This window comes from Pan paniscus, chromosome 17 (genome assembly GCF_029289425.2).
Source record: "Pan paniscus chromosome 17, NHGRI_mPanPan1-v2.0_pri, whole genome shotgun sequence".
Classification (NCBI taxonomy): domain Eukaryota; kingdom Metazoa; phylum Chordata; class Mammalia; order Primates; family Hominidae; genus Pan; species Pan paniscus.
The window spans coordinates 41133485-41145696 of record NC_073266.2 but is presented as its reverse complement, the minus strand read 5'-3'; the positions used below and the strand labels follow the sequence as shown (position 1 = coordinate 41145696).

Sequence of the window (12212 nt, the reverse complement as noted above, 5' to 3'; positions counted from 1 at the left end):
GATGGGGTTTCACCATGTTGGTCAGGCTGGTCTCAAACTCCTGACTTCAAATGATCCACCCACCTCGGCCTCCCAAAGTGCTGGGATTACAGGCATGAGCCACTGTGCCTGGCCTATTCTGGGTTTAAGGGAAGTAAATATTAATGTAACAGGTTTAACAATGATTAGGGGATTAAAACTGAAGTTTTTTTTTTTACAATAATTATTATATCAGAAATCCCCATAGAAACAGTGATCTAAGCTCATGTTCCCATTCCAGTTAAAAGTGTAGCTCACCTGCCCCAGATCCAAGGTGAGGTTGACTCTGTTGTACTGTGTGCCTGAGGACAGGGGAGGGCTTTGCCACCAATGTTCAGATCCATCGATGGCATTGGTGACAGGATGTGCTTTCCTGGGGTCTTCAGAATTGCAATAGTCACAGAACTGGCCCTGAAAAAAAAAAAAGTGGGTTTTTTTTTGTTTTTTGTTTTTTATTTTTTTACTTTCAAGTAATTTTTTCTTATCCATATAGCAAATACAGGGAACCAAACAAAGACTATCTTATACAGCTTAGAGACGTCAGCTGTTAAAATTCACTGGAATGTATTCTGAAGACAGTAGTAAGGCTTTCTCTTTTTCATTTATCTTAAACCTTATCACCGATTTATGCCTCTGATTATGGTGTTTTTAGGATATGGGGTCTATTTATCTTCCATCTTTACAGCTATGTTTTTGTTTCATACAACACTTCAAGAAGAGCCTGTTGTATTTGGGATGAAAAGAGGTTTTCACTTCAACAAATCCACTTCACTCATTAAGTCATCCTCTGTGCAATTCTGTGTGCGGCACTGGGGTACAAAAAAGATCCCTCCCCACAGCCCCAGTGGCGCATCAAGGATCCAAACAACCATCAGGGAAGGGGTGTACAGCAAGTGCCTCCATGGAGTAGATGGCTGTGGCCAATGGCGGTAGATATTCCATGGTGAAAGAGAAGGCATGTCCGGTGCCTGGGAGGACGGATAGGACTTTGGTAAGTGGCAGTGAGCACAAACAGGGAAAGCATTCCAGGTAGAGGAACCAGCACGAGTAAAGGCACAGGGGCCGGCTAGTCTGGTTTCACCTTTGAGGACAAGCATTGAGAGACAAGGCTTGCCAGGTACATGGAGAGATGTGGCTGGCTGTGAATACCAGCACTGAGAAGTCAGTATTAATTCAGTAAGTAAATGGGGATCCATTTTTACCTGTGGTGATAATCTGTTTGGTATTATAATCTCTAACTTCTTATTGAATTACTCTTTCTTGCTAGGCAGATTCTTTTGATTCTGGTTTTTGTTTTGGTTTGATTTTTGCATAGTTTTGCAGCCATTTACTATCTAAAACCTGAACATAGGCCTTTCTTCTATGTCGAATGTATTTTAAGTGGGTCAGAGGATCATGCTTCCCAGGGATGGACTTCACATACTGAACTATCTGCTCCCAAACTAAATGCTCTTAGAGTATAACCATCACATAGGAGGGGGACAAAGAGGCAAACTTATACCCACAGCCTCCCAAGGAATGTGCTGTGACAAAGAGGTAGCTCTGCCCCTAGCCAGCATCTTAGAAGTTAATTCTTAAGTGTTCAGAGAGAAATTTGATCCTGGTATGTAACCAAAGGTGTGACCACATGTTTTCATCTAGTATGCAACTCATGGTTCTTTCATGCATGGTGAGGTATCCATGTAGATCTTTATCTTTCGACATTATACAAAAATGGTTCTATAACTCAGAAGCAGCGCCTTGGGTGTATGTGGCCCCGCCAGTTCCTGAGGTCGGAGGCCATGTGTTTCCTGCGCTTCCCTCTATCACTTCAACCCAACACACTGCCTTGCACCCCCTAGAAACTCAACCAAGGAATAATTCCATCAGCCATTTCTCAAAAATGTTGATTCTTTCTATAAAATGCATTGTCATAATATGGTGCTTAACGAATAACTTTTTTTTTTTTTTTTTTTTTTGAGACGGAGTTTTACTCTTGTTGCCCAGGCTGGAGTGCAATGGCATGATCTCAGCTCACCGCAACCTCCGCCTCCCAGGTTCAAGCGATTCTCTTGCCTCAGCCTCCTGAGTAGTTGGGATTACAGGCATGCACCACCACGCCCGGCTAATTTTGTACTTTTATTAGAGACGGGGTTTCTCCATGTTGGTCAGTCTGGTCTTGAACTCCTGACCTCAGGTGATCCGCCTGCCTCGGCCTCCCAAAGTGCTGGGATTACAGGCATAAGCCACCGCACCCAGCTATGAATAACTTTTAAGCTAGGACATCTAAACACTTACTATTAGTATTTTCCCTTCTATGATCTTTATTTCTCCCTAGAGAACATTTTACCAGAACATTTAGTTATTTGATGAGGGAATTTAATTATTATTCCTCAAAGTTTAGAAGATTTACATCTGGCTAGAAGCAAAATCTCTCCCCAAAATGGGAATGCTTATGATTTACATTTATCTCCATCTCCACATTATAGATGTGAGGAATGCAGAAGGTGCTTTCTAGGTTGTTAGAGTGATTCTCAATTTCAAAGTAATAATAATAATTAAGATGAAGATTTGTAGAGCACCTATTATGCACTGGGCACCACCCAGTTTATATTTTCATACTAAGATTATTATTATCACCTCTGTTTTACAGATGAGGAAAGAGAGTGGAATGTTAAGTAATTTTCCCAAGAACCACACCACTGGTCAATGGTAGAATCAGGACCTAAGTCCAGAGTCCAGGGATAACAAGTTAACACTACCCTGTAACTCTCTAACAGCTACAACTCTGGTTTATTATACATCCATGCATAATCACTAACATACGTTATTTCCTGTAATTTGTTTTAAATGGTAGCCTTCACAGTAGCCTGAAGGCCTCTTTCATTTAGAATTATCTTAGCCTTTCTGCTGATATACCAGTCCCTCTGCAGCTCCTGTCCATGTCATTCAGCAGACTAGGTAAGAACACAGGCTCAGGAGCTTTAGCACTCATGTTAGCCCTTGATCTCACAATTAGTAGGCACTAAAAACTATATATATCAAATATATATTTCAAGTCTGAGCAATAAATAATTTGAAAGCACATATTTAAAAAATAAGTGTATAGGCAAGACAGCATCACAGGCTAGTGTCAACACTGACATTTGGAAGTCTGACTGATATAATAGATACATAAGTTAAAGGTGAATTCCAAGGAGCGAGCTTTGCCCAGGTAATAAAAATGAGTCAAACTTTCTGTTTATTTCTAAAGACTATTGGAAAAAACCTTGACAGACAGCAAAGAATCTACAAAAACAACTTGTCAAACCAGTAATGCCCTAGATGATGGTTTTTCTGGATTAACTTTGTATTAGCCAAGTTTAGGTGATAAATTTTTTGCCATATAAAATAATTTCTAACAAAGAGTCCACAAGCTTAAGTTAAACATTAACAAGCAAAAGTGTAACATACACTTTCTGTTTGAAAAATAAAAAGATCGGTTTAAACATTGACTTTAAAAAGAAAGAAAAATTTATTCTAAAAATGTAATAATATATTTAAAAATTAATAATTAGAAAGTTTGGCTTCTTTAAGTTACTCTTAAACGGTCAGGGTGAAAATTTTTTATTCAAATCGTTTTATTAAAATATTCCTTCTCTTTTCTTTCATTTGTTTTACTCCTGAACTTTCAGTAATTTTTACCTTACATCTCAATGTCATATTTACTGCAAATCAACCTATATGAAGAATCAAAAAGAATTTAGTAGTGCCCTAAAGGAAATCAGACTGTGGATCTAGAAGTGAAAAAAAAATCAGAAGAATGACTTTCTTAAGTGTTAAAACTCTATCCAGCCTTCTTAATCATTTTTCTTGAGCTCTTCATGGAGAATTAAGTCGACGTGGACATGCTACCTAGATAAGTAGACTTGCGGTTGAAGAACTTTCTCAGGGAGGCCAAGGTTATGACTAATCCTGCAAGTAAAGCCTTGGCACCAAGCAACAAGGTTTTGAGAGAAGACAACCTCGTGGGGCTTTTTAAAAGGGCAATACCTGACAATACTTTTGAAAATCAAACTTGCGGTCTTTTCACAAGATGGCGCCGAAGGCGAAGAAGGAAGCTCCTGTCCCTCCTAAAGCTGAAGCCAAAACGAAGGTTTTGAAGGCCAAGAAGGCAGTGTTTAAAGGTGTCCACAGCCACACAAAAAAAGAAGATCCGCACGTCACCCACCTTCCGGCGGTCCACGACACGGCGACTCCAGAGGCAGCCCAAATATCCTCAGCAGAGCGCCCCCAGGAGAACAAGCTTGACCACTATGCTATCATCAAGTTTCTGCTGACCACTGAGTCCGCCATGAAGAAGATAGAAGACAGCAACACACTTGTGTTCATTGTGGATGTTAAAGCCAATAAACACCAAATCAAACAGGCTGTGAAGAAGCTCTATGACATTGATGTGGCCAAAGTCAACACCCTGATTAGGCCTGATGGAGAGAAGAAGGCATATGTTCAGCTGGCTCCTGATTACAATGCTTTGGATGTTGCCAACAAAATTGGGATCATCTAAACTGAGTCTGGCTGGCTAATTCACCAGAAAAAAAGAAAGAAAGAAAAGACAATCAAACTTGTGGAGCAGAAGAGAAAAGAATCCATGGGACTTCTCAGATGGAAGATCATTGAGGAGGCTCTTTCCTTCCCGTGAGTATCACTGGGACAGGCCACTTTATTTTTTCTGTAGCCATATCTTCCAACAGATGCTTATACCAACTTTACTGCTTCATGGTCATACACAAAATAAAAGGTCTTATATATTTATAAGTCTCTGCTATTTCTGACTCAACCTGGTGTTTTCCACAAGAATTGAAAGTAAAAAATGGGCAAGAGACAAGAACAAGAAGGATTTTTTTAAAGGCAGGAGAAAAAAACAGATGTATAACATTTGGAATAAACGAAATAAAACTTATTATTTATTTAAAGATAAAATTATTTACATTAAAACTCCACATGAGGCTGGGCACAGTGGCTCACGCCTGTAATCCCTACACTTTGGGAGGCCAAGGTGGGCGGATTGCTTGAGCCCAGGAGTTCGAGAGCAGCCTCGGCAACATGGAGAAACCCCGTCTCTACTAAAAATACAAAAATAATAGCTGGGTGTGGTGGTGCCTGCCTGTAGTCCCAGCTACTTGGGAGGCTGAGTTGGGAGGATCGCTTGAGCCCAGGAGGCTGAGGTTGCGGTGAGCCAAGATCATACCACTGGACTCCAGTCTGGGCAACAGAGCAAGACCCTGTCTCAAAAAAAAAGAAAAAAGAAAAAACCTCCAAATGAAGCCAGGCACCGTGACTTATACCTGTAATCCCAGCACTTTGGGAGGCTGAGGCAGGAGGATCACTTGAGGCCAGGAGTTTGAAACCAGCCTGGGCAATATAGCAAGAAAAACATTTTTTTTTTTAATTAGCCAGGTGTGGTGGTATGTGTCTGCAGTCCCAGCTACTTGGGAGACTGGGATGGATTGCTTGAGCCCAGGAGCTTGAGGCTGTAGTATAGTGAGCTATGATCACACAATTGCACTCCAGCCTGGGCAACAGGGTGAGAACTTGACTCTGAAAAAAAAAAAAAGAGAAAAAAAGAAAATAAAGACCCAAATATATCTGCTAAAGAGAATTTTAGAAATACTGGGAGATTTTTAGCAAGGTAGCTGGATGTGACATTAAAATACAAAAGTCATTGCATCTCTGTAGAATAGCAGCAAACAATTAGAAAATTTAATTAAAGAGAAAATGCCATTTATAATAGTCTCAGAGAACATCAAGTATCTCAAAAGAAATTTGACAAATAAAAATTTTAAACAGTATTAACAGAATTTTGAAAATCTACATAAATGGAGAGTTAGCTAGAAGATAATATCAAAAACTTACCAGTTCTCCCCAAATTAAGCTATAGAGACAATATTATGCCAGTGAAAACCTGAATAAGGACTTTCTTAAAGTACAGTAAGATAATTCTAAAATTTATATGAAACTTTAAGGGACCAAGATATTGCTGAAGAAGAAGACCGGGAGGAGGAAACTTGCCCTTCAAGGAATCGGGGCTTATTATGAAGCTATTGTAATTAAGGAAAGGCAAAATGAGACAAACAGACCTATGGGACAGAACAGGCAGCCCATGCATTTAAGAAGCTTTAGTATATAACATAGGTGGTATGTCAGACCGCTGGGAAAGGAAGAAATATTCTAGATCCAGGGGGAAATAATAAAATCAGAGTTCTACTCAAGTCACAAATGCAATTCAACTTCAGATGAAATAAGGACTTATATGTGAAAAATAAAACTTCAAACTCTCATAGTAGAAAAAAAGGTGTCTACCTTTTAGAACTGAGAGCAAGGAAAGGTTTCTTAACCCAAGATACAAAAAGCGTTGACTACAAAAGAAGAGATGGATAAATCTGACTATGTTAAAATTAAGAATTTTGCTTCCTTTAGCTGGGCATGGTGGCACACGCCTGTAACTGAGACACAGGAATTGCTTGAGCCTGGGAGGTGAAGGTTGCAGTGAGCTGAAATTGCACCACTGCACTCCATCCTGGGCGACAGAGCAAGACTCTGTCTCAAAAAAAAAAAAAAAAGAATTTTGTTTCCTTGAGCCCAGGGAGTTGGTGACCAGCCTGAGCAACATAGTGAAACCTCGTCTCTACGAAAAATAAATAAATAAATAAATAAAATAAAATATGTATAAAGAAGTTTGCTTCATCAAAGACACCTTTAAAAAGTGAAAAGTTAAAACTAGAAGATATTTACAATGCAAAAGTGATAAATAGTCTCCAGTGATGACTGCCATCAATTCCTTCTCTCTCTCTCTGTGCCTGCCATTTCACCCATCAAAAGGTGGATGCTGTTTGCCCTGGAGGCTAGTCTCTGCTCTTGAATCCAGACTGACTTGATTGTTTGCTTTGTTATAGCAGATGTGTCATTCTGGGACATTCAAGCTTAGGCCTTAAAAGGACTAGAAGATTCTGCTTCCTTCCTCTTGGAAGCCAGCAGGCAAGAAGTCCAATCACCCAGAATCACCATTCTGTGAGAAAGTCCAAAATAGCCAACTGGAGAGGACAAATGGGAGAGCACCAAGCTACCTTGTATGTTAGCGAGGCCTTCTTAGGCCATCCAGTCCATCCTTGCCACCAGCTGAATGCAACTAAGTGAGTTACCCCAACTGACAACCCATGGAGCGGAAGAATCACCCAGCTGAACCCAGTCAACCCACAGAATTGTGAGAGAAAAAACTGTTTTTGTTTTTGTTTTTTTTGAGACGGGGTTTCACTCTTGTTGCCGAGGCTGGAGTGCAATGGTGCGATCTTGGCTCGCTGCAACCTCTGCCTCCAGGGTTTAAGTGATTCTCCTGCCTCAGCTTCTTGAGTAGCTGGGATTACAGGCATGTGCCACCACGTCCAGCTAATTTTGTATTTTTAGTAGAGACGGGGTTTCTCCATGTGGGTCAGGCTGGTCTTGAACTCCTGACCTCAGGTGATCCGCCCGCCTTGGCCTCCCAAAGTGCTGGGATTACAGGCGTGAGCCACCGCACCTAGCCAAAACTGTTGTTGTTTTAAGCCCCTAAGTTTTGGGGGTAGTTTATTACACAAGAATCAATAACTGATCAAAGAACTTAAAATCAACGAAGAACTCTCAACAGAAATACATACCAAATTCCTAACAATCCTACAAATCAATAAGAAAAATATAAATAGTTCAATGGGAAAACGGGCAAAAGTAGGCATTTCACAGAAGAGGAAACACATATAAACACAATAAACATAATAAGCATTTCAAGAAATGTTCACCATCACCATCATTAGTGATCAAGGCAGACCACAATGCAATATTATTTTATACGTATTCAGTAGACCCAAGTTTAAAGTTTGATGATAACCAGAGTTAGAAAAGACATAGTAGGAGTATAAATTGGTACAAAAACTTTGGAAACTGTTTTAGTATTACCACCTAAAGTTGAAATTCACATTTCCTATGATACGGCATTCTACTCTCAAACTCATAAACCAAAAAGAAACTCTTGCACAAATTTGATGGTATTATATTCAACACTATTCACAGCAGCACTATTCATAAGAGCAAAATCCTGGGAATAACCTAATTGCCCAGCCACAGGAGGGTGGATGAACTAACAGTGGTATATTCACACAATTAATAATTATATAAGCAATAATGAGTAAATGAATATATACAATGAAACAATATGGATGAAACCATATTGATGAATCTCAGCAATATAATATTAAGTGAAAAAAGCATGATATACTTTTTATAAAGTTATGAGCAAGCAAAATAAAAAGCACCTACTTTTTCTAAATACATACAGATGTAATAAAAACTATACTAAAAAAGCAAAGTATTAATAAAAGATTTGGGATGATTATTTCCCCAGAATGTAAGAGACAGAGGGAATGGGGGTGGGCGGACCATACATTTAGACATAAATTATTATCCAGGCTCTATGTTTGGTTTTGGTAGCAAGTTCATGAATGCTTATTACTATTTAAAATACATATATAGGCCAGGCACAGTAGCTCACACCTGCAATCCTAGCACTTTGGGAGGCCAAGGTGGGAGGACTGCTTGAGCTCAGGAGTTCAAGACCAGTCTGGGCAACATGGTGAAACCCCGTCTCTACAAAAAATACAAAAATTAGCTGGGCATGGTGGCATGCGTCCCAGCTACTTGGGAAGCTGAGGTGGAAGGATTACCTGAGCCTGGGAAGTCGAGGCTGCAGTGAGCCATGATTGCATCACTGCACTACAGCCTGGGTGATGCAGTGAGACCCTGTCTCAAATATATGTGTATGTGTGTGTGCATATGTGTGTATGTGCATATATATGTGTGTATATATGTATGTATGTGTATGTATATGTGCATATGTGTGTGTGTGTGTGTGTGTGTGTGTGTGTAATGATAATATATTCCCGAGCTGGGTCTCTTCCCATACATCTGGTAGTGGGCAGATGTATGCAATATATATTTGTGTATATAAATATCTCATAAACTGAGTGTTATGACTAATCCATAATCTAACTCCGTGCCTGACGTCCGATATTTTAAAAACACCCATAAATAAATAAAGCAGGACAAAAACTGATAGAAGTCAGAGAAGAAAAGGAACAGAGAACTCCCATGTTCAATTATTCATCCATCCATGCAACAAACCTATGATGATCATCTACTCTGTACCAAATGCCATTCTAGACAGAGAGATGAGAACACTGAAAGATAAACAGAACAAGGGACTCACACTTGGAATTGCACCAAGGCTATTATATTATTAGCCTATTCAGATGGGAAACAGAAAATGTAATGGAAGGGGCTATGAAGAAAGGAGATAGGACTGTTCCCATAAACAACTAAGCAGAGTTGAGCTCCAAATTTGGCAGTCTCCAGAGAATAAACCAGAAGCCCACAGAATGACCTACCCTTTTTCAGAAGGATGGAAAAAAGTAGTCTCTCGTAGTTCCTAACATTTTTTATGATCTTTCTTAACTAAAAAGCCTTCCACGTGTAATACTTTAGAATTCACAATGTAAATACTATATTCCTCCAAGAAGCTAGAGGATGATTATAGCAGTGCTCCCTAACATAGTTTCTGGGGGGTTTTGTTTGAACATTCATTCATTTATTCAACTTATCCAAATTACCTACCATGGGTAGAGCACTATGTTAGATACTGTGGTAAAAACAAACAAACAAACAAACACTAAGAGCTGGATCTGTCCCTAAAGAAAGTTAGTGGGAGACAAGAGAAGTAACTCAACCACTGCACATTACCGAAAGATGCTGGGGCAAGCTAGCACTGGGGTGTGGGAGCCCAGCAAAGGAACACTGTGCTTTACTTTGCTTAATCTCCAGAACACTGTGAACTTTATATCAAAGTATTCAAAACTTAAAGATGAAGAAACAGCTCAAAGAGGTGAAGTGCTTCATCTCAAACCACACAGCTAGGTCGTGCTGGGGCCAGGAACTGCGTGTGTGCCTGATAATGTTACTTATGGCCTGGAACACTTTCCTCCTGGCCAAGCTGCTCTTGTGAGCTACATCAAAAGGTGCTGTCTTAGATTTGGACGGTGTGAAACAGCCCTGGAATGACAATTATGACTCTCCATACACCTGCCCACTATCAGATGTATGGGAAGAGACCCAGCTGGGGAGAGAAATCTGTCTGGCAGAGGTTCAGATGCACGCCCTTGTGGCAGGCACAAAAAGCCCGGCAAGATAAGCATTTAACCAACGTTCATCCATCAACAGCCCCACTACAAATTACCACATTCATGTTTCCACGAACCTCTGCTCCTATAGCCATCACTCACTAAGGTTCCGGAGGCCATGGTGTCTCAAGTGCCCAAACCCAAGCCAGCTGGAGGCCTGATGTATAGGACATCCTGGGCTCCCTTCCTAACTTGGAATTGCTCCTTTGCAAAGACCTTGTTCAGAGCATTCTCCCTTTTGAGAGTCACAAAGGCATTTAGGTGTGGTTACTGAAGATTTGGGCAAGTGTTCTGTGAATTTCCTGAATGTTTCCTAAATATACTGGGGTGAGTGGTGAACACCCAGCTCTGCGACTCCCACACACAAGGTTTCATGGCACCAGGGGGTGGAAGATGACATCTCTAATGTGCCTGGTTCCTAGAGATAGGGATTTGAGAGAGAGCTAAAACAAGGGACTCAAAGTTGGTTCCAGGTATTTAAACACACACACACACACCCTTTTTTAAAATTATTATTATACTTTAAGTTCCAGGGTGCATGTGCACAACATGCAGGTTTGTTACATATGTATACATGTGCCATGTTGGACACACCCCTTTTTAAAAAGAAGCAGTTAAGCAATTGTCTGCAAAACTCCAAATTCTAGGTAGGGGAGTCCTTTGAATTCATTTCAACTCATTCCTTTTAACTCATTTAACTACTCTACATTTTGGAGTAGAATAGATGGAAATTCAAATCCTGATGGCTACCAGTCACAGCTATGGAACGTTAGTTGAATTATGTAGACTCCCTTGAGCTCCATTTTCTCTTTATTATAATGGGTTAATACTGCCTATCTTACGCAGTGGTTTGAAGATTAAATGAGATGTCATCCATGAAGTAGACACCAGGTGGTGTGATCATACCACCATTGGAACCACTGGAGTGCTTGCTGGAAATGCAGACGCTTCTGGACTTAGAATCAGCATCTCTAGTGGGAGCTAGGCATCAGAATTTTATAAAAGCACTCCAAAGGATTCTTCTGCCCACTGCAGTCTGGGAACCTCAGAGGCAGTGACGACTGGCACATATGGGTGCACCACTAGCCATAGACAGTGCTGCAGCAGTCATAGAAGTAGCTACATTGATGGTGGTAATGACAAAAAGAAACATCCATGTGCCAGACGTGGCCCCTTGCACTTTATATGCATTAACTCAATTTCCATGACAAATCTACAAGGTAGACACAAGCATCAGACCCTTTTATAGAGAGGGAAACAGACACAAAGAGGTGGAGCAATTGGTCTAAGTGGTAGAGCCAAGATAGAACCTGAGAATTAGCCCAAGAGGGGATGCTGGAGAAGGGAAGACAAGAGACAAGGAAGAGGGGGAATAGCTGTCTAGCCGTATGAGGTGTAGCATCTGAATCTGCAGGTGCCTCAGAGATTTGGGCACCACAGAGATTTGGGCTTGGCCAGAAAACATGTATCTCCCCTGCTGGGCACCACCAGCCTGTGAGTCAGACACAACCAGGTAAGGAGGATATTTTTAAGCTAGGCGGCTAGGCATGGTGGCTCACACTTATAATCTCAACACTTTGGGAGGCCAAGGTGGGAGGATTACTTGAGCCTAAGAGTTCAAGACCAGCCTGGGCAACAAAGTGACACCCCCATCTCCACAAAAAAGAAAAAAAAAATTAGCCGGGCATGGTGGTGCACACCTGTAGTCCCAGCTACTTGGGAGGCTGAGGCTCCCTTGAGCCCAGCAGTTTGAGGCTGCAGTGAGCCATGATCACATCACTACACTCCAGCCTGGGCAACAGAGCAAGACGCTGTCTCTAAAATTAGAAAAAGAAGAAAGAAGCTTCCTTTAGGAAGGAAGATGCTTGCCATTAGTCTTCTCCCTCCATAGACAACTGAGAACTGTGTTTTTCTATATTGATGTAATATTTCACTATATTTACTCTTTCACTCTCCTGGAAGTTATTTCACACA

The 12212-nt window shown here is 40.8% G+C and overlaps 1 protein-coding gene and 1 pseudogene across 1 annotated transcript in view; one reads left to right on the top strand and one right to left on the bottom strand.

Annotated features, from left to right (window-relative positions):
- The window catches only part of LAMA3 (laminin subunit alpha 3), a 268808-nt gene that overhangs the window by 243833 nt on the left and 12763 nt on the right, over nucleotides 1–12212 (bottom strand). The window contains exon 2 of the mRNA XM_063597229.1: nucleotides 277–429. Coding sequence (XP_063453299.1) covers nucleotides 277–429 — 153 coding nt within the window. The remainder of the gene's footprint in view (nucleotides 1–276; nucleotides 430–12212) is intronic.
- LOC134729217 (large ribosomal subunit protein uL23-like) lies at nucleotides 3818–4722 on the top strand (annotated as a pseudogene).